The sequence below is a fragment of the Abramis brama genome (assembly GCF_963993115.1).
Source record: "Abramis brama genome assembly, chromosome: 23".
Taxonomy (NCBI): domain Eukaryota; kingdom Metazoa; phylum Chordata; class Actinopteri; order Cypriniformes; family Leuciscidae; genus Abramis; species Abramis brama.
This window is the reverse complement of record NC_139985.1, coordinates 8925560-8949840: the sequence shown is the minus strand read 5'-3', so window position 1 is coordinate 8949840 and position 24281 is coordinate 8925560. Positions and strand designations below refer to the sequence as shown.

Below are 24281 nucleotides of genomic sequence, written 5' to 3'. Positions count from 1 at the left end.
AAAATGGATATGCACTGTAAAAAATTTAGTTATGACAAAATATGTTTTTACATTGCTTTAACTCATCAAAATAAGTTAAGCATTTTTAACTCTTTTTTTTAAGTCCGTTTAATGTAATTTAAGACTTTAAAATCCAAGTTGATTGTACTTAAAAATGTACTTTTTTTTTTTTTACAGATTTGTGTTTTTTTTGCAGAATAGGACTTTCAAGTATTCTGCCACAAGAGGGCGCCATGTTATCATCAATATACACATAAACCTTTGTCTAAACTCTGAAATTTAAGTTTAATTTTGTTGTGGTAGGGAAAAGGGCGGTATCATGGCGGTAACATATTGTGCATTACCCTTCTGTCAAGTATGCCATAAAAACAAAAAAGGACAAAACTCAAATTGTTGAAACCATAAACAATGTTCCAAATAAAAAGATTGTATTATCATACAGATGACATTAATCAAAATGAAACTTACAGGTATCGAGCACTCGCACAAGCGAGGGAAAACTACTTCAACATATCAGCGAAATGTACTGTAAATTAGGCTGGGGGGTCGAGTGAATCGTGCTGGAGTAGATAGTGCCATCACCCGTGTGTGTGTGTGTGTGTGTGCGCGCGCGCGCAGTGATATGGCCTGACCAAAAAAAACGTGGAAAAAAATAAGCTTTTACCAGTGCACTCGTGTCCTCAAATGGGTAAAAATAGTCATAAATTCTGAAATTTCTATTAGACGACTGAACACTATATACAATAAGTTCATATTCCCAGTGTCTCAGTTGACTTTCTATCATACATGTGTTGTACTGTGATTTACAACAACAAAAAATACAGCCTTCATAAAGGGAGAAGTCACAAAAAACAGGAGAGATAACATGCATTCCTCATATAGTAGTATTAAAAAGAATTAAAACAGATTCTGAACTTGCTTTTGTACAAAGTCAAAGTATTTTCTCACAGATCTTTTTGACTTCGACAGATAAGATTTGATTTGATTGTATGTACTAAAACTACTGATACCTGCACTAGAAATGTATGGAAACGTCTCAGAGTTCATGAAAAAAACATAATATACAAGTTCGGACACACACAAAATATTGCAGTACATTTAACATTATTTTCAACTGTCCTCAGTAACTGGCTCCTTTATGAAAGTCTGTGGAGTTGAGCTGAGAGACACTGTCCCATGTAACCAGGCTGGAAGGTGGCACAGTGTTTTTTTCTAAATCTATTTTAGGTTACTTGAAAACATTGAACACACTGAATTATGTAAATCTCAAATAAAATCAAGTCAAAGGCTTATAATACTCACAAATCCACACATTTATGCATTAAAATCTGAAGGGATAAAAAAGTCTCTTGACATCGTTCGTTGTTTAAAACACCCGTTTGTAGGTCCAAAAAGTGTTCATTGCAGATATGCACTATTTTCATCTTTAACCACAGATATTGAGTTCGTGTACACAATGATTTCTGCTTATTGAACTGCAAAATGTTTCAAGTATATGAATGAGATTTAAAATGACAGTGATTGCCTGACCACTGGATCCAGAGTAACAAATTGCTACTCAAAGGTCATTCGTTTTTGTACCATTTTGCCAAATGACATCTTAGATGCCATTGGAATTTTAGACGACAATTGAATCAAATTGAATCATATACAGATTTCAGTCTAAAGGCCTATTCACACCAAGGACGATAACTGTAACAATAACGATAAAAATATATTTATAATTATAAATGTAAATGAATAGCAGAGCCCACACCACAACTATAACGATAACGGCACAGAGAAACAATATGGTTGGAATCACTTTCACAACAATTGTTTCCCACACTGTAAAAATTATTGTTGGTTTAACTTAAAAAAAGTAAGTTACCAGGTTACCTAAAAAATTTGAGTTCATTGAAATAATTATTTTTAGTTAATACAATGAAGATTGGTTTAATAAATAGAAACTAAAAATATTATGTTATCTGAACCACATTAATTGTCTAAGTTGATTTGACAAAAGATAAAAAGTTGTGATAACAAATCAAGAAAACAACTTTTTACAGTGCAGCTGATGAACGATAAAAACACTGACAGCCAATCAGAATCCTTCCTGCTCCTAAGAGCTCGATTTAAAGCGGCAGACGACAAAACCGCAGCACAAGCTTATAATAAACAGAACGATATCGTCCGCTGGTGTGGACACTAATATAGGTAATATAGGTAATATAGGCCTGAAGGGGTTGTATTCGCTATAACAACCGCCTCGCTCTACATTATCCCGCTTATTATTTTCAAGAATTTGACACAAAATATTGATTCAAAAAGGAGTTTATTGATTTAAAAACGATTGTATTGCTTCCGCTAAAGAAAATAGTCCGTTCCGTCTCTATAGATAGAATCCTGTGTCCATAGCAACGCTCTGTTTTTCATGACAACGGTGTGTTATACTTCGCAGCGGTCTGTTATCAAGAAATAACAGACCGCATTCTACATTAGAATGCAACCAAGCCATGTAATAATTATCTTTATTGGTGTGAAAGGGCCTTAAAGCTTAATCAGTCAACCAAATCAATAACATTTCCATACTACGTTTTTCCTAAAATCTTTATCTTTACTTTAAAACAATGTCAATTTTTAAAAAGCTTTAGAAAGCCCCTTTAGTCCGTCCTTTCTTCTTTGAAGACTAGAATAATCTCGACAGCAGAAACACACGTGTATTCAAACACATACAAAACATACAGTGGATAACACAATAAAACACCTGCAGTCCTCCGCGGCTGCTTTGAACTCTTCTTTTGAACCCTTTCCTCCTGTTTACAAGGATTTTAACGACGAAAACTGACTAAATCTCGTGCCTGATTTAGAAACCCTTGATGATGCAATAGGCCTCCAAGGAGGAGAAGATGATGTACATCAGCCAGAGACTGAAAAACAACGTTGTGGTCAGGATTTTGGGAGTCCGCGGGCCACCAAGTTCCCCCCCGATCTCGGGCCTGCGGCGGTACATGAGGACGGCGACACAGATGAAGGCAAAGATGGTGAAAAGGGTAACGGAGAACGCCAGCGTGCCGGGCTCCACGCGGAAGGACTCGCCCTTTGCCTGGTGGTATACGGCAGCGATGGACCAGGCCACTCCGATGCCCAGAAAGACGTTCACAGCATTGCTGCCCGTCACATTGCCGATGGAGGCGTCCGCGTACTGATCCTGGGTGGCTGCCACTTTACTAGCGAATGTGTCTGATTTTGAAGAGGTGGTGAGAGAAAGACAGAAAGGAATAAATATTGTCAAGCTGCAAAAACAGCTCCGTCAATAAATCTTATGAAAATTGTAAAGAACATGTCCAGTTCATATTTTGCCTGGAAATCCAAATAAGGAAATAAGAAATCAAGAGTTTGTGTAAAGGAGGTTAAGCTTATTTTTAGGACCATTAAGCATTGTGACAATATTTTAAAGATATTTAAGCACATTTCCTTCCAAATTGTAATAAAAAAAATGCATAAATGTGAAATGATCGCATGCATCTAATCACATGATAATTTATTACTATAAAATTGGTTTATTTGAATAATTATTAAAGTACTTTTTAAAGTACTTTTTATAAAGTACATATTTTATATATATAAAGTATATATATATATAATATATATAAAGTATATATATAATATATATAAAGTATATATATAATATATATAAAGTATATATATTTATATATATATAAAGTACTTTTTGTTACCATTAAATTAGGCTGATTTAAATATACATTACCATTCAAAATATTTTTTTCTTTTATGTTTTTGAAAGAGGTCTCTAATGCTTTACCATTTATAAATTTATTTGATTAAAAAGTAAAAACTTTTAACTTTTTAACTCTTTTCTATTTTAATATATTTTAAAATGGAATTTATTCCTGTGATGGTAATGCTGAATTTTTAGTGTCACATGATCCTTCAGAAATCATTCTAATATGCTAATTTGGTAACATTTCAAGTAACATTTCTTATTATTATTATGTTGAAAATAGTTGTGCTGCTTAATATTTTTGTGGAAACTGCGATGCCAGGTAACTGCTTCTGTTGCTATTTTCTTCCTATTTGTTTTTAATACATTAAAAAAATATATAAAAAAATATAATAAAAAAAAATATATATATATATATACATGATATACATTTATACATACAGTATAGATAGACAGACAGATAGATATATATATAGATAGATAGATAGATAGATAGATAGATAGATAGATAGATATAGATTTGGGGGAAGTTGTAAATTGATCTTATAATTCATTTGATTTTGGAGTGAAATGTGAGTACCTGGTACAGAGGTTCCCAGCGCCACAAACACAACCGCAGTAACAGAGTCTTTCAGGCCAATAGTGCATCCAAAATGGGATGCAATGTCTCCAATGAATGCGGTGAGGACACCAATCATGATGATGGACACGATGAAACACGCCCAGCCGTTCCAGTAGTCAGTGGGCGGCACGAACGCAAACAGAACCTTCCAGAACACAGTCAAGAAGTGCATGACGTAGTCAAAGCAAGATGGCATCTTTTCTTCCCCACACTCTTCATCATCATCTGCCCCTGAGGACAAGAAAATAAGAGGAGATTTAAATTATGGATTGGTTTGTTTGTTTCCTGTGAAGAGACAGGCTGTCCTCTTCCTCTAGGGAACATCAGTGTGTGATAAACATATCACTGTAACACAAAATAGTCAAAACCAATCAAATTTTAATTGATTTACAGTATATGTGCAATGCACACATTCTTTTTTTTTTAAAATCATGTGCCCTCATAATCTTTAATCAAAATAACTTCCCCTCCCTCTGTCAGCGACATCTCTTCTCTTCTCTGAGAAGGGCGGGACAAGCTGTCACTCACATGAGTTCACAGCAAACCACAACCATCCAATCAATTACCGAAAAGTCCTGCCCTACATTTGTTTTGCTCAAGAAACCATTTCAGCCCAGCTAATGCCAGGTAACTGTTTGAACAATAAAGCTAGGAATAATAAGAGGCAGTGCTATATTGTGAATGTAAAAGGCAATGTTAGGCACATCACTCACCGGTTAGTCACCAGCCCTGGCACACACACAAAAAAACATGATGATCATTTTAATTAATTATTAAATACATAAAAAACATAATTATTCTTTAAATTTATAATCCAATATTTACATTTATTTTACGTATATAATTGTATTTTTCTATATTTACATTTATAAAAAAATGCATTTTTATAATTAAAAAATTACATTTAGAATTTGAGAATTTTTTTTTACATTTAATATTGTAAAAATGTTAAGTTTAGGTGTGCAAGAATTTAGGTAAAAGAGCAACTCAGTCTTTAATGAGAAGAAATGTGAATGAATCTTTTACATAATACAGTATCATCATGACAAAGAAAGTTAATTTTGATTCACAACTGGAGCACTGCAGTGCAGCCCTCTATAAACCGCCTAATATCTAATTATGAGAAATATTCCCCAGGAATTTAGATTATGATGATCTCCCTCTCTCTCTCCTCGTGGCTCAGGCTGCACTAACAAGCTCTGTCAGCTTCAGTCAAGCCTGTCAGAATGAGTGTTTGTGTATGCGTCTGACTGCATGTGCGTGTGTGGCAAAAGACAGAGTCTCAGAGCTTTGCTTTCCTTATTAATACGTTGTGCTACATGACGAAAGACACTTCAAAAACTGTGCGGACGGAGGGTGAAAGCAAAAGGCCTTGACATTTTAGAGAGACTGGCGCTGGCTTGTGTTTGGTCATGCTCACAATAAGCACGACTGATGGTAGAAGAATTCTGGGTAAAAAAAACAAACCCATAAGAAACACACTGATGTCTTTTCCCCTGTTAAAGACAGAGTTGCTCTCAAAAACACACAACTTCCGCACACCTAAACTTAACATTTCTTGACAAAAAATATTTTTACATGGTGTGAAAAATCTGTAATATTAAATAATAATACTTATTAAACTTAGAATGTAAATACTGAATTATAAAATTTAAATATTTAAAAAATAATTGTGCTGGAACTAATGTTGAAATGTTGACATTGAATGATGTGTAAAACAATCCCCATGAAATTCACAATACAGAATCAAGGCGATTCTATTGTTCCTGTATCTTTTCGCAGTCTAAGAGTATGAAATTCAATAACAATTTTTATCCAAATTTGTGGATGTGACAAAAATATCTACAATGCACATTCGCATCCCATTTTACTTTCATAATGTGACATATTTCCATACAAAATAAGATGCAAAAAGTCTTGATTTTACCCACTGGGTTTTAATTAGATTATGACAGAGGAGGAGGTAAAAAAATATGAGAGCTTGGTAAGATTACAGTTAAAAGATTATGAAGACAGACATAATTGATTGAGACATTATTTGCTACTAAATAATAAAAAAAAATTAAGATGCCAAACTGGTTCTTGGTAACTCCAACTTAATACTGAGAGCTGTCTGCCCAGGATGAGAAAGCAAATGATTGACACTATGATTGACACTGTGTTTAATTGATGAAACACTCACATGCATTTCTCTCTGGCTACAGACAGGCATTCAGCTCCAACACATTTTAAATAGCAATAGTCCGCTAATTAAAGATATGTTGCAAAGTTAGCGCAGTCATTGAACAGCGATTAGGACAAGCCTTTCAGAGATGAAGCAACAAAATAACCTTGTTTTCTAGCATTCTGACTGACAAATCCATCAAGTCAAGTCTGCAGGGGACCGTGCAAACGTTGTTTTTAAAGTATGTAGAGACTTAATGGTAAAATGTGGCAGCATTTTCTCAGAGACCTACCTGAGCTGACAGTGATGGCTTCTACAAACTGGTCTCTCCAACTGTTGGTTCCAATCAAAAGGGCCAAGTTGGTTTTCTTTATGAGTTTGTCGACTGTGCTCTGGAAGGTGGGTTAAAATCAACCAGGTTAACAATACTTAAAAGGTTAAAATGGTTACAGTAAAATGGTTACAGTTGACAACAATGTTTCATTTATTAACATTAGTTAACATGAACTAACAATGAAAAAATTTATTAATCTTAGTTGATGTTAATTTTAACATTTACCAATACATTTAGAAGTTGTATTTGTTTTTATTAATGTTTTATTAAGTAGCTGTGAACTAACATGAACAAACAAAGAACAATTGTTTAATAAATTCCCATATATATTACCATAATGTAAAAAATAGATTTATCTTTGCTACTTCATTTCAGTTAATACATTAAAATGATGTAAACAAAAGATTGTAAAGTGTTACCAGTTAATTAGCTCCAAATTGAAAAGTCCATCACCCTCATGTCCCAAACCTGTATGACTTTCTTTCTTCCATGAAACGCAAAAGCAGAAACTTTAAAGAATGACATCACTGCTTTTTTTTTCATACAATGAAAGCATATCAGTATGGAAGCTTGTTTTCGCCACAGAATAAAAAATAAAAAAGGTAATTGCGACTTTTTATTTCACAATTCTGACTTTTTTTCTCACAATTGCAAGGTTTTACATCTCACAATTCTGAGAATTGTGAGTTGCAATTATAAAGTCGCAATTGCGAGTTATAAAGTCAGAATTGCGTGATATAAAGTTGCAATTGTGTGTTATAAAGTAAGAATTGTGATATAAACTTGCAATTGCGAAAAATAAACATATTGCATGTTTATATCTCGCAATTTTGACTTTATAACATGCAATTGGGAGATATAAAGTCATAATTGCATGAAATTAAGTCGCAATTGTGAGATAAAAAGTCGCAATTATCTTTTAAAATGTTTTATTCTGTGGCGGAAACAAGCAAAAAGTTCATAAAAGTATCATAAAAGTGGTAAAAGACCTGAAATATATACCGCTTTAGTCATATGAACTGTTTTTATAGTGCTGCTTTTGTATTATTTTTGGTGCTTGGCAGCTTTCACCTCATTCACTTTAATTTTTTGGAAAAAAGCAGCGTGAACATTCTTCCTAACATCTCCTTTTGTGTTTCACAGGAGAAAGAACATCATATAGCTTTATAATGACATGAGGTTGAGTAAATGATGACAGAATTTTCATTTGTGGTTATTCCTTTCAGATATTTCTTTAAGATATCACAAGCTAAGTAACAGTTTAAAAAAAATCCCTCAATCGATAATTCAGCAGATTTCTCAGATTAGGAAAAAGATTTCCAATAAAGGGTTTCCTGTAGTGCAGCCAGCGAAAAACCTGCCATCCATTAATCTTATCCATTACACAGCACAGCGAAACAGATTTGTCAGGGCAGCATCGCTGTTCAATTATGAAGGTTATTGTCAGTATTATGTTGTGTCTTGTGTTCATTTCATTTCTGTGTGTTGGTTTCATGTGCTTCAGTTCAGTTTTGATCACCTGCTAGTTAGTCTCCTCGGTTACTGATTACGTTCAGCTGTCTGTCGTTAAGTTCCCTGTGTATTTGAAGTTTAAACAAAGTATGGGCGTTTCCCGCATTCATCTAAACCCAACCGATCGTCTGATAAACTGTTTCCAGGATGGCTGTCCGATTGAAGTATATGTGAAAGAGTTCCTTCTGTGAAACCGCCCTTCCAGAGTCTCGTCCCGTCGAGACCACCCTTCCAGAGCTTCTTCACGTCATGCCTGTCAAGCCTGAGCTTCTTCAAGTCATGCCTGCCTAGCCTGAGCTGGCCGCCACCATGTCAGAGCCTGTCCCAATACCTGTTCCTGTTCCTCGACTTGTTCCTAGACCTGTTCCTGCTCCAAGACCTGTTCCTGTTCCTCGACTTGTTCCTAGACCTGTTCCTGCTCCAAGAACTGTCCCCGGCCAGAGTGGCCAAACCTGAGTGCCATGGAAAGGTCACAATGGCCGATCCGCCCTGGCCGCCCGAACGGAAGACTGCGCCCTGGAGGCCTCTGGTCCCTCCTAACCACGTCCTCTTCAGCCTCCAGGACGCCCGCCCTCCCTCCCTCCCTGGGTAGACTCCTTGATATTCTGCCAGCCTTCTCCAGCCCTTCGCCCACTCCTGTTTCCAGCCCTCCGCCTGCTCCTCTTCCTCCTCCAAAACCCCTCCCTCCCTCCCTACACAGTTGGACTTTTACATTCGGCGCGATGTCGCGCCTCGTGGGAGGGGGAAGTACTGTCAGTATTATGTTGTGTCTTTTGTTCATTTCATTTCTGTGTGTTAGTTTCATGTGCCCTAGTTCAGTTCTCTGTCTGTCGTTAAGTTCCCTGTGTATTTACACCCCGTTTCTTTGTTCATTGTCGGTTCTCGTCTATATGTGATTAGTTTGTGTGATCGTTCCTGCTGCCTTCCTCTATGTATTATCATCGTGTTTATTAAAGGAAGTTAAAGAAAGGAGCATATAATCCTCCTCGTCTTCATTCTGAGAACTACCACATCAGTTGTGACAGTTACAGTCAGTATCAAACCATCAGAACATAATTTTGTGCGATTCAATCAAATCTTCAGGATAATAATTTTCCTTCGAGTCAAAGCAAATTAATCTCACGGACAGGATGAAAACGAATAAACCCTCTGACGCACACAGGAGAGAACTGGAGAGGTGAATTAGAGATGGAAAATGGACACTGTTAACATGTATAAAGCGACAGGCCCTCTGAAAGGTTACGGTAATAGCTCTCCCCATGTCTTCTGTATCTGAGGAGAAATTAAAGGTTGAATTGTCTCCAGCTGGGGCTACTTCAGGATACCATCACTCATGTCCAGATGCTCGCTCATCCTCTTATTCACCTTTAAGGGCTTCTAAACCCTGATTCATGCTTAAAATGTCATCACTTGACCTTATAGTAAATGTGTGAGTCTGTGTGAGTGTCTGAACATTGATGGGTGTCTGAATGTATTTTTCCAAGACGGATTTATTATGAGCAAAAAAGGTACCTTAAATTCATAGGACTCCTCAATGATTACTTCAAGTTTAACATGTTCACCCAGTGTCGGGCGTCCCATCTCAGCAATACGCCTCTCATCCTTCTCTTTTTTAGTCAGGGTGTCCTCTTCCCCATCCTCTGAGAGAGATAGACAAAGCAAAAAGAGGTACAGGAAATGTGATGGAAAGGAACAAAACAAGATGGTGAGTCTTTCATGAAATGCATAAATCCATAAAGAAGTTGAGTTGATTTGGTTTGCTCACATGCACTCCTTATAAAACCACACTTTACAGTGGACAAAGATGCAGATTTGTACGATTACATCATTTGCAGGGTTTAAATAAAGTCGTAACATCTGCAATGTGAGCTATGCTATGTTTTTTTTTTTTTTTTTTGAAATATGAGAATGCAATGCTATCAATCTGGACTTGAAAAAATGTTTGAAGGTGTAGGCGTAGGCCTTTTGAATGGTTTAAAAATATAACAAACAATGTTACTAATTTCAAATAATGAATGGATAACTGATAAAAAGATATTTAAAGGAACAGTTCACGCAAAAAATTAAATCTTGTCACTCCCATGTTGCTCCAAACCACTATTATTTTGATTCTTGAGTGAAACCCGAAGGAGATTTTTGGCAGAATGTCCGAGTTTCTGTTTTCCATATGAGGAAAGTGGATGGGGGAAAAAAAAGAGGCTGGAAATGCATTAAGATGACATTTGTTACAGTATATACTTTTGTGTAAACTATTCCTTTTAAAGGGACGGTTTACTCTCAAGTTAAAATTCGTCTTTTACTAAACTTACATATTAAGGTAAATAAACTCACCCTCACCCTAAATTAAATCTGTTCATCATATAAAGCAATTGCATCTCTTTACAAGACTTGGATTAAATCGCTTGGTTCATCTGGATTCATTTTACTATGCCTCTATGAACTTTTCGGATCTTTTACATTTTGGTTAGGAGGGACAGAAACCTCTCAGGTTTCATTATAAACATCTTAATTTGTGTTTCGAATATAAATCAAAGTTTTATGGGTTTGGAACGACATGAGGGAAAGTAAATGATGTCAGAAATGTCCTTTTTGGGTAAACTATCCCTTTAAGATAACACAATAAGACAATTCCACTAAAGTCAATCAGTATATTGCATTGATTCAAAACACTTAAACACTTAGTCACTTTATTCCAAACCTGTAAAGTAAATACTATAGCTCTTGCAAGTTACACTAATGAGGAAATGAGACAGTTGAATCACTGTTTTCATCCTCACAATCGCTTTATCAACCAGGGTTTTGGCTCAAACATGCACATGCAATATGAGGTCACACATTTATATTAGTGACACAATGAAGAATGAATTAAAAGGAAGAGAAAGGGATGAACAGGAGAGGAAAATTGATACCTGTGATGCTGATAATGGTGGAGGGGATTGGCTTGTCTCTACCCTGCACTTTCCGGTACACATCCCTGCCTGATGAGCCCAAACACATTGACTGAACAGTGTTAGCACAGATGCTAACAGATTTACAGAGCTTTATCTATGATGGTGCACAACTAAATAAAGCTTTATAAAGCAGATTATGAAAATTTCAATTATCACTTGAGAGAACAGAGCAAATATGTACTGCCTCTTTGACAGATTCATTATAGTGTACATAGTATATAAACCCAGGAACAAAAAGAAACGTCCCCTTTTCGGTATACTGTATTTTAAAGATAACTGTAAAATCCACATAAGCTTAACAAATCTGTATTGGAAAGGGTTGACAATGTTTTCCATGCTTGTTCAATGAACCATAAATAATTATTGCACATGCACCTGTGGAACAGTCCTTAAGACACTAACAGCTTACAGGTGGTACACAATTAAAGTCTTTTACAATAACTTAACCCTCATCCTTCTCTCGCACTTTGTAACACATCTTTCCCTCATGGGTCAAAATGACCCGAAGCCCAAAAATTATACTACTTTTTTTTTTTGTCCAGAAAGCTTATTTTATTTTATTTTGATAATATTTTTTCTATTTTTTAATGCAATTTTCTGGAGATTTTTTGTCATTTTTTATTTTATTTACCTTTAAATGACTAGATTGAATCAATATATAATAAATAAATTCCTCACACACACATTCCTCACATTCTTTCAACTTAAATTCAAAATAACACAATTTCATGCATAACCCTTTTAATTCAGCTCAAAATATCTTACTTTGTTTTAGTCAACCTCTTGTGGAAAAAAAAATATATAACATGATATTTTATGACTTTTGCCACTAGATGGCCTTATAGCTCTATTTGGAGAAAATGAGCTGTTCTGCTGGGTCCTAAAGTAATTTCTCTTAAGTATGCATTGAGATACACACATTATAAAATATTTTTTTTGCTAAAGTTATAGCATTTTTAGCTTGAATTTTGAGCATTTTTAGGTTTTTCAATGTGTACTGAAGCATTCCTCGCATTCCATTCATTCCTAAGGGGGTCAAACTGACCCGCAAGGGAAGGATTTGTTACTTTTTTAAATTTCAACCACAAAACTCCTTGAATCCATTAAAAAAAAATTGTATGTATTTGTGGTTCAAGTGCGACAAAAGTCATAGGGTATTGGACCCCTCTGATGAACATAAAAAAATGAGTTTCTAAATGAGGGAAGGATGAGAGACCTTTCTAAACCCCGTTTAACTACAGTATGTGCGCCCTCAGACATGTTTGAGAACTTGCAAGTACCTTGGTGGAAGAGAGGAGTAACATTTCAGGCCCTGTTTACACCTGGTATTAAGATGCGTTTTGGTAGATCGGATCACAAGTGGACGACGCTAAATACAGGTGTAAACGGGGTCTAAAACGTTTTGAGCTTGTCCACTTTCGACCACTTCCAGAGGTAGTCGAAAACGTATTAAACCGGATTGCTTTCGTAGTGTAAACGCTCATGTGGTCGAATGCGTTCAAACAGCCGCATAAGACCTTCAACTGTCCGCCTACTGACCTAATGCACAAACATTATGGGAAGCAAACTAACCAGACTGGATTTAAACTTTGTCAACTAGAGACCCAAGTTTGGTTTGAAGACGAAAAATGTACCAATCACAATGTTCTCTCACCATTCCTGATTTCATACAAATATTTAAACTATTTGATTGGGGAAAAAAGCTTTTGAATATGAGAGGACGTTTCAATTTTTAATATTTAAATGATATAATATTTAAATATATTAATATGTATATAAAATATCTTTTTCTTTTTTACATTTTTAAAGTTACAAATAATTCATGTAATCTCAATGAATTTATGTCATAAAAGGTAAAAAAATGGTGAAATGGATCATGAAGGCTACAATAGTTAAGATAATGAACGCTATGATGATATAATAATTATTAGAGAACTGCTGTTTAAAACTCTTTTAGATAGAGTATAACATGTCATGACACATCAACATGACGTCAACTTGCAGCGTCAAACATCAACCACACCCTCGCCTGAATAGCATTCATTAAATTCTTCTGACTGACTTACAGTATATGTTAAGTTTAGGATGCACTGTTCTCTTGGTGATGAAATTTTCCAGTAACAGACACTCCTTGGACACAATATTCAAAGTGCAAATGGTGTTTGAAGAATCAATGTGAGTGCTATCACTGTTGAGCGAGTTTGACAAGACTGTTATGAAAGCAGACATGTCATCTTAAGGCAGACTATGCATTCTCATTAGGAACCAGCCCGTTTGCCTTAGGCAATAATGGCAATGTTGTTGCCCATCACACAATGTCTTTTGTGAAACTTTTTGGCATGCAGCAAATGAGGCATTTCACAAGTAAAACAATTCCAGTGGGTTCAGAGCACTGCCACAGCAAAAAAATCTTAACTTTATAAATTAGTGATGTGTACAAAATGAGACCATAATTATGTTTCAGTTGAGTATATGAGTTAGTTTCAGAAAATGAAGTAAACATGTTTAGTTTTTATTAGAGACATGGACTGTGTTTGAAAACTTAAAAATATTATTAATAAAAATAAAATAAAATGACAATTGGTTATAAGAATAAAAATGTCTGATGGAGTGGTTAACAAAAGTAAATTATAAATGATTATTTATCAAATAAAATAACTTATCATTTATAATAATTTATTAATTGCTTTTTAAATGATATATTTAGATTCATTTTAAATTTGGATTCACCCACTTAAAAGTTTTTACAGAGAAATAAGCATTGTTGACATTATTATCGAACATAGCCGTAAAATATAAATTATTTATCAAATTAAACTTAATTGTTATTATTGTTTACAATTTATAATAATATTTTCTCATTATAAAATGTAAAGTAATTTAAATAAATTGATATATAATTTTGCTCACTTACAATCCAATTTCTCCAGAGAAATAATCATTGTAGCCCTTATTTTTGGATGCAGACAAAATATAAATGATTATTTATTGAATAAAAAAATAATTATAATTATTATTTATAATAATACTTTTTTAATTATAAAAATATAATTTATACTAAATTTATTTACAATATATTTTGGGCAATTCAATAAAAAATTTTTTTTGAGAAATAAGCATTATAGTCATTACTTTCAGACACAGCCATGATGAACAAACTGAAATCTATTCTAGTGGATAGTCTATAGTCTCCGGGACTGGTCATGCAAGCTATTTCTGCTGTAAGGGTTACTTAACAGGAAAGAAAGCAAAGCAAATTAGACACTTAGTATCTGTCTCTGGTTCTATTTGAGCAAATGAGCCTATCAAGCGAACACACACTAAAATATAGTAGTTGAAGCAGTGTGACAAACAAAGGCTCAAGCTCAACGTCCAGCAAACCAGTTTCCAAACACACCCAATGTTATATTTAGCTCTCAGCTTGGTGAAAAGTAAAATTTAATCTCTTACCATAAAGCTGCTTATCTATCGAAGAAAAGATTATCATAGAAAAAATTAAATCTATGACAGCGAATTCATTCGCTTGGTTAGCGAAGCAAGTTAGATTAAGTAGCTGGTAAAGAGTTAGCTAAGCATTTCCAGTGATATATTACCATACCTGTCTTCACGAATCCACCTAAAATCATAAAAACATAGCAAAAATGAACTCACTCTTTGTTCATTTCATGTTTTAATTGTCTTGTTTTAGTAAAGATAGGAAATTATGCTGGTATTGGCCGAAATTAATAAGCTTTAGCATAATTTGATTATTTGGTGACCAGAATTGATAAAGACAGATACAATGAGTCCAAATATATCACAAAATATGGCATGTCCTTGCTGTAAAGTTAAAATTTAGCTTGACAAGCAACAAAACAGCATTAACCAGCATATAATTGGCATGGAAAACGATGCTGGTCTTTGCAGCATGGATAGGTAAAAAATGGTCTAAATTTGAACAAAGAGCTTATGCATAGTCATAAATAAACATTTTTATTATCATGTGATGAGATGAACATTTTTAAAGTGATTTACAGATATAAAGATTAGGGGGAAAAAGAGACAGCTTACCACATTCATGCAGCAACATAGCTGATGTAGACAAATGAAAGAGAGACAGGACAAAAAAAAGTAAAAACGGAGATAGAGAAAGAACACAATGATTATGAATGAACCAACACAGTAACACAGACAGGGATAGTGTGCATTAAGATTGTGTTGCTGAACTTTGTGAGAATTGGGATTAGAGATTGTCTCTGAAATTGGACTGTGATTTCATCAGACATTGATAAATGAGGGACTTTATGAATTTTGGACATCTAAATACTCCATTGTATACAGTATAACTACCATTTAAAAGTATTGGTAAGGATTGGTAAGATTTTTTTAAATATGTTTGTAAAGAAGTCTCACCAAGGCTGCATTTATTCGTTTACCTATTTTAGTATATTTAAAAATCTGAACGATGAAAGCATGTTGAAAATGAATTTTCAGCATCATTACTCCAGTCTTCGGTGTCACATGATGGTGATTTGATGCTCAAGAAACATTTATTATTATTATCAATGTTGAAAACAGATGTGCAGAGTTTTTGTGGAAACTTAGATTTTTTTTAAAGGATTCTTTGATGAATAAAAAGGTTCAAAAGAACAGCATTTATTTGAAATAGAAATCTTAATAACGTTATTGTAATAATGTAAAGTATAAACTGCCAATTTTGATCAATTTAATGTGTCCTTGCTGAACAAAAATTATGATTTTCTATGATACTTTCAATTTAACATTAATTTAGTGTGACTGATTAAAATAATAATAATAATAATAATGCAATAAATATTTCATGACCTGTTCATAAATGTCATATTGTGGACATTCCCTACCAATACAGCAATTCATAAAGAACTTTAATGTTTTAAAGTAACACTTCAACAGATTGACAAACAACTGATTGGATTGGGATGAATGAATGGAGATAAAACAAAAATATATTGAATCCTAATGTTATTGTCTGCCACAAAAAAAAAAAAAAAAACATAACATCTTAAATGATCTTCATTTGGGGGATTGTGATTAATAGATGAATTATTGAGCATCTCATGTAATTAATTATCTTATACTTTTAGTTCAATTGACTGCCCTAAAACGAAGTAATATTCACAATATGAAATTTGAAAAATGAGTACGACGTCAAGGAAAATCTAACATCATATTGCTGAATCGATATGGTTCTGTTACTACAGAGACCATGAAATCTCACAGGCTCTGGAATTTGGCAGGGATCCCATGTATCGGCAGCGCATTATGGTTTCAATTGTCCTCGTCTCGTCCTGACCTGAAGTAACAGTCCCGACAGCTTTTCTCTGAGAGAGCTCTTAACCTTTGGCCAGGAGGGAAAATGGAGGATATATCCACTGAAATTGAGCGGTAAGCGGGAGGAAAACTGCATTACTGCAACAGTAGAATGAAAGTAGAGGATCAGCTTTGAAGGAGGAGCGGAGGAAGACAGAAGCCAGAATAAAAGGCAGCTGCAGAAAAAAGTCAAAAGTCTTGTTTCAATCGTTTCTTTGCTATCTTTCACCTGTCCATCCCCTCCTCCTCCATTCTGGTTCCTGCAGCTCTATGAAGAAGTTTGCATGCTTGTCATACTCCTCATGGTCAAGAATTTTAACCTTTATGGACTTCCTGTGGGGGGAACATAAAATCACATTTGAGGAATGAAGCATGCTTGTGTGTTCACATTTGGGGCTCTAAACAAAAAGTTCATGAGCCAATCAAATCCCTGAATAATTATGACACAAGACTCTCCATTCCTATTTGATTCATCTAAGCTTGTCCAGCAGAGTTTATCTCCAACCCTAATCAAACACACACTTGTTTTTGATTGGAAATAAACTCTGCATGGCAGTGGGTCTCCAGAAGCAGGGTTGAAGACCTCTGAATTAATGACAAAATACACTTTACAGTGTACGTTAGGTTTAGAGAGGTTGTGGGTGGACTGTTTGCTCTGCTGGCTTTGTATATTAACACTTCCAGTTCAGCCCTGAAGATGGCAGCACACCGGGAAGTGGGACCAGGGGAAGACGACATCCCACCTTTTCTCTCACTCATTTCCACCATTTGTGGCTCTCCAATCTCCAGGAAGAAGTTCTTATTCTTTTCATACTCCTCGTCATCGATTATATTGATCTGAATAGTTTTGCTGAAAGAGAAAGAGAGAAAGAAAAAGAGCACAAGTTTGCAGACATGAGATAGGCTGAAGAGCTGAAGAAAAGAGTAGAAGCATGCTGGAGAAATAACCGAAAGCAAAGAAAAGCAGAATGAATACGGACAAGCGACTATGTTGTAAGCAACATAAAATGTTAATAAAGAGTGAATAACAAAGGAATAGTTCACTCAAAAAAAAAAAAATGTGTCATCATTAATATTTCTTTCTTTTGTTGAACACAACAGGAGCTGCTATGCAGGATATCGACACTGTTATTTCCCATGCAATGAAAATAAATGTAAAAAAAAAAAAATATATATATATATATATATATATATATATATATATAAATATATGATATATATATATATGATCCAGGTGTGTGACCCTCGATCACAAAACCAGTCATAAGTAGCATGGGTATATTTGTGGCAATAGCCAATACATTGTATGGGTCAAAATTATCGATTTTTCTTTTATGCCAAAAATCATTAGGATATTAAGTAAATTTCATGTTCCATGAAGATATTTTGTAAATTTCCTACCATAAATATATAAAACATTTATTTTTGTGAGTGAATGCAGCACAATCGCGAACAAAAATGGACAAATTTAAAGGCGATTTTCTCAATGTTTCGATTTTTTTTGCACCCTCAGATTCCAGACTTTCAAATAGTTGTATCTCGACCAAATATTGTTATATCCTAACAAACCATACATCAATGGAAAGTTTATTTATTCAGCTTTCAGATGGTCTATAAATATCGAATTTAATAAACTGACTCATGTGACTGGTTTTGTGGTCCAGGGTCACATTTATATATATATATATATATATATATATATATATATACACACATATATATATATATATATATATATATATATATATACATACACACATATATATATATATATATATATATACACACACACACACACACACACACACACATATATATATATATATATATATATATATATATATATATATATATATATATAATAGCAATTTTTGGAGCTATTAGAAAGAAATTGGATTCATTCCCTGAAGGAAATGGAAAAATCTGTGACATCATGTGCTCAGTCTGAATGAATTGTTTATCTGCACATGCTGTGCATGTTTATTATCTATCCAATGAGTGCTTTACATTCTCACAATCAAACAGAGCAGAATATATATCAGCATATGATGTGAGAGTCAGGGGCAATGGAAATCATGTGAAAAATGATCTGCAATCACAGCTGTGTTTACTGGCCTAAAAGCCCTTTAAGTGCTTTTGTCTGGTTTTGTGAATAATACAACAACAGGCTATCCCTCAATCTCCCTTTGTCATATATTTTTTAAATAGTATCAATTTACTAAGACCATTACACAAGTCATTGTAAAAAACTGCAACACAAAAATTATCTATAAAGTTCAAACCTCACCCTCTACACAAGTCAGAAATGTTAGACCAAGAACAACCCACTTCGATAGGAAGGGACTGTATGATGGACCAACACAATCTCATGGCAAATTCGTAACTATTTTTAAGTTTGGGCGAATTGGTGGTGGCTAATTCATATGAAGTCATACGATCTCGTGTGTTTCCCGGTTTAGGGATGGGGTTATAGGGGAGGACCTTTCCTGCTTACTTTTTTCTAAAAATCATACATTTTCATAAGTTTCACGTCCTACCAATTCATATGAAATCGCAAAAATGTATTTGTACAAAAACTTTTTTTACCGAAATTGTTTAAAACAACCAAAGATCGCAACTGCCAGTATTTAGACAGCTCTTGCTACATCGTCTCCTTGTCAAATTGTTGCGTTTTCCCGTTAGATTAGGTTGGATGGACAAAGCAAAACACACACACACACAAAAAACAATCATCCAATCTGAACGCAACTGCAGTTTTCAGCCATCTCTTGCTATTTGTTTGTGCAATGTGGATCAACTGATCGGCGAACAGCGTGGGCGCGTCATCAAGACAGAACACACAGAAAGCTAAAACACATCCCTTGAAATACTCTCTACCTTCATCCAGACATGTGCTCAAAATAAACCCTTCCTCTTGACTGTTGGCATCTACAGTAAGCTCCGCTTGTCACAAAACCTTGAATTTTTCTGCCACCAGCACACTTCTGCTGGGGAACAACAGAGAATTAAACAGCGTAGTGGGTGACTCTATGAAACGGGTGCCTTTTTCTGTGTGATGAGGTGATTTTTTTTAAGAACATCAAGATTATAAACATTGTACCAGCCAAATAATGTGTTGAAGTATTAACAAATTTTATCTCAAGCTAAATAAATGTATTAGTTGGAATTTCATTATGCATTCAGAAAGGTAACGAGGTTGATATATTAATTTAATAAATGGTCACAGTACTTCAAACTACATATGATATTTCTACAAACATTCACATTTCAATGATCAACTGTTTACTGTACAAAATCACAGGATCAAAGTTGAAATTTAAAAATGTCACCTTAATGGCAAACCTATTATAACATAAGAAAAGTGATAATAGGGACACTTTAACTTGTCCTTGAAGAGTTTAGTTTGTATGGAGCCCCTAGTGATATGGTGATGGTAAAAATTATCATATGTTAATGATTTTGCGTTCTCTCGCAAATGTTTTGAGTTCTTTGCAAGCGAACGCAAAGTTTCTCAGGGGAATGCAAAAGTTTTGGGTGCGAACGCAAAAGCATTGAATTATTGTTTTCCTTCCATCTCATATTTTTTTCCATTACCATGTCCCTTTAGGGACTCCGTAAGTTTGTGAAAGGGTGATGATGTCATTATAAGTTTTTAATAATTATTATTAGTTATGAATTTGTTGATTACATTAAAAGTAAAAAAAAAAAAAAAAAGTGGTTAAAACATGGGGACAAACTTTTATTTTTAATAATACTAAAATCTAAATATATATTTACAGAGGTAACAACTACTTATACCTTTTATAATTATACAAAATACTACCTTTAATTTCCATATATTTTGTTTTTAAAATACAAATATTTGTTAGTAGAGCAAGACAATGGATGGGGACAAGCTAAAAAAAGATACTATGATTAAATAAGAAAATCTAGAAAATCTTAGAAAATTGAATCTAAAATACAATCTAGAAAATGAATAGTTACAAGAAAAAAAATTCTACATTTACAAATCAAGCTGGCATTAGCTAAATCATTGTTTACAGATATTGAATGCGAAGAACACGAATGGCCCTCGTTTTGTATGTTTGAAAACCTAGCGACTCTAGAACACATTAAAGAATATTTATAAGGCACATAATTATTATAATTTTGACTTTCCCCCTCTCATGCTCTTATGATTGTCCACCTGTCTTTCTGTGACTGCCTGTCTGTAATCTCAAACCACAGATTGATAAACTATGACAAGAACAAAAAGGACAAAAAGGACAAATTGAGACAAAGGCCTGCGTATGGAAGAGAGCACAATGCCATTGTCTGCGTACACATACTGTAGATTTATGTAATAGTGTAAGCTCCCTGTACACTCATGGTTTACAGAGCCCAACCCCAGACATGCTGCACTGTGTTGTGTTACGGCTTGTTAAAAGGGAAGGCCTGTGCAACAATGCCAGACATCCTGTTTACATAATTTACTAAGCCCAAACACTTTCTTTCTCTCAGGGGCTGTTCACACAAAATGCTACTTAAGTTTAAAAAAAGTTGTAGAGATGGAGCAACATATTTTTAGAGGAATAATTTACCCCAAAATAAGTTATGTTAGGACACCCTCTGCCAGTATAGAAAACAACACAAGCAGTCTATCAATTGATTTTATGGGCCAATCCACAGCACACCATCCCCATGTTTGATGATATCCAGAGGCGCTTCATCTACCACAGCAATGCTTACCAAATATGGAGAGTAAACTAATGTGAAGAGTGGTGGATTTTTCCCTCATACACAAATTATTCTTATTTCCAGCTCTGTCATTTTGACACACAACACCAAACAATGATTCTTGACTAAACGAGCAGAGAATAAAAATGGCAGGTTCAATAATAAAAATGGAATAAAAACAAGGAATGAAACAAAGACACATTTTTGGATCTTGACATCCCCTGGTCCCCATCCACTTTTATTGTTTGCACTGTAACATTCTGCAAACTTATCTTTTTGTTTTCCACAGAAGAATACATGGTCATGCATGGTTGGAACAACATGAGGGTGAATAAATGACAAAAGTTCTTTAAATAGCTTAAATTTGTAGCTGCTTATGCTGTTAACTTCTTTTTAATTGAGCTGTTATGTGCTTTTGAATCATACTGGTTTGGAGGCATAAATTATATGATATGAGTAACAAATATGGCTTTAAATGCTAAAGTCATAATAAAGGCCTTTGGCCGTCTAGCTGTTGCTTAAATCAACAATGACCTTCGCTAGTGTGCAATACACATGAATGCTTCTATACAGTTAAATTTAGGTTAAATTTAGGATTGATTTTAAAGTATTATTACTGGTATATAAATCATTCAATGGCCTAGGACCTCAATATATTGCAGATATGCTCACTGAATATAAACCCAACAGATCACTCAGATCACTAGGATCATATCAGCTAGAAATACCAAGGGTTCACTCTAAGCATGGCGAGTCTGCTTTTAGCTATTATGCCAGCCGCAGCTGGAACCAGCATCCAGAGGAGATCAGATGTGCTCCTACAGTAGTCACATTCAAATCCAGACTCAAAACACATCTGTTTAGCTATGCATTTAATGAATGAACACTGTGCCAATGTTCGTCCGACTGTTTGTACTGTACTGTATTTTATTTTTATTTTTCTAAACTGTTTTAATTATTCTTATTTCTTTTTATTATTTTAATTTCTTCTATGTAAAGCACTTTGAATTGCCACTGTGTATGAAAAGTGCTATATAAATAAACTTGCCTTGCCTTGCCTTGCCTTACAGTATTATGACCAATGAAGATGTAGGGTTAACTTCAGCAACTGTGTGTGTGTCTGTGTTAATAATTCAAGCTTGAGTAAAAGAGAAGCCAGCATGGTTTTAAACCAGGAGGGCAAGGACAGAAGTAACCTGCAGCACAGAGCGCCATTTGAAAATCACTGTGACACCAGCTTGCAGAAGCCAAAGACACATTTTTTTTGCAGGTTATAAACGGTGCCTGATGTTATTTGGTATCACCACAAATTGGTAAATAGATCTAATATTACACACAACATGCATAGACATGACACAGCATGCATACATTTGAAATGTATGTCAGTGCACTGCAGTAAATCCATGAGATGGAAGTGATGAATAATCTACATGCAGGAAGCCAATTATATTTATTCCGATAACTAGGCATCAGCATGCTAGCTGAAGCATAGATGCATTGCTTATATTTACTCCAGTTATTCGGGTGAAAAGAAACTCCAAACAAGACAGTTGCGAGTCGCATAAATTATCCAGAAAATCCAAGGTTAATGTATACAGATATTCAAGGACAAATGCAGTTTTATGTAATGATGAGATGCAGATTTATGAGTTTCTTTGTTTTTGTTAAACACAAAAGAAGATATTTTGAAAAATGTTAAAGGGCCCAATTGACTTCCATAGTATATATGTATTTTTTTTTTCATACTATGGAAGTCAGTGGGGTCCTGCAGGTTTGGAACAACATGAGGGTGAGTAAATGATAATTTTTAGGTGAACTATCTTTTTAACTCGTTTTTATCGTTAACCGAAACTAAAAGCTAAAACAAAAAAAGCATTTTCATTACTTGAAATAAAATAAACACTAACATCTCATTTCGTTAGTCTAAGTTGGAAAAATGTAACTAAAATGAAAAAGAAAATTGAAAAATCTAAGAACGCTGTTTTAAATCTTTGAGTCAACTGCGTGTGCTTCACGCACTATGACGTAAGGACACAAAGAAGCTTCCTTATAGAAGAAACCATACAGAGCTAAAATGATCAACTACGACAACTTTTAGTGCCCCTTCTCTCATCCGGTTTGTGACTGACCCATTTAAACCCAATTTAATGCCATTAAGGCTTTCTCCACTCAAAAAGCTAATCAGCGCCAGCGCTTTTCAAATCAGAGAGCCCCTGGCTCTTGACTCTCAGATGGTGACTGTGAGCTGGAATATTCATTAGCTGTTTTCCCCAAGTCCACGACTGAAGCCATGCTACGAAGACCCATGGCTTAGTAAGCCGATGTGATGTGTAAAGCCAGGACTCCTATGGGGCTCATGATGAACTCCTGCTGTGTATTGTTACCATAGCCAGGAACAGACTGTTACTTTCCCTTCCAAGATCTGTAATGGGATGGGATCCATTTTTCTGGCTGCATTGAAGTTTCTAGCTCTCTTTTCCCGTCGGTGATTACAACAGAATGCCATCTGATCAGCTTTCATACATAGGCTGAAAGAACTGATTGAAAAATGAATAATAATACTGTATTGAAAATAAAAATAAAAAAATGTAAAAGATTAATAAATACTATAACAGTATATAAATAATACTAAAACAACACCGACACAAACACTGATAAAATGGATACTTTGCTTTGGATAACAGCGTCTGGAAGATGAATTAATGTTAATGTATTTGAATGTAATGTTTTTACTAATGTTTACTCATTGATAAAAACATAAAGAACAAAGATAAAACTCCAAAGTCCATCTATAATGCACAAAATATTTTACGATTTTAAAGGAACGATTAACGATTATCATTATTGATATTACAATACAACATGACTTTCTTTTATCAGTGAAAAGAAGATCTTAGGCAGAATGTGCATAATTTTGGGGAATATGAACT

At 34.5% G+C, this 24281-nt stretch overlaps 1 protein-coding gene across 10 annotated transcripts in view; it reads right to left on the bottom strand.

Annotated features, from left to right (window-relative positions):
- Positions 1-404: 404 nt before the first annotated feature.
- The window catches only part of slc8a1a (solute carrier family 8 member 1a), a 47587-nt gene continuing 23710 nt past the window's right edge, over positions 405-24281 (bottom strand). The window contains exons 3-11 of one of the 10 annotated variants that reach the window (XM_084101808.1): positions 17379-17485; positions 15358-15378; positions 14906-14923; positions 14758-14772; positions 11266-11334; positions 9869-9996; positions 6803-6902; positions 4305-4577; positions 405-3222 (exon numbers count right to left, since the gene is read on the bottom strand). In XM_084101808.1, coding sequence (XP_083957934.1) covers positions 2846-3222; positions 4305-4577; positions 6803-6902; positions 9869-9996; positions 11266-11334; positions 14758-14772; positions 14906-14923; positions 15358-15378; positions 17379-17485 — 1108 coding nt within the window. In that variant the 3' untranslated portion in view covers positions 405-2845. Of the gene's footprint in view, positions 3223-4304; positions 4578-6802; positions 6903-9868; positions 9997-11265; positions 11335-14757; positions 14809-14905; positions 14924-15357; positions 15379-16864; positions 16969-17378; positions 17486-24281 lie in introns of all 10 variants that reach the window. The other 9 variants (XM_084101811.1, XM_084101817.1, XM_084101812.1 and 6 more) reach the window with 9 other exon arrangements.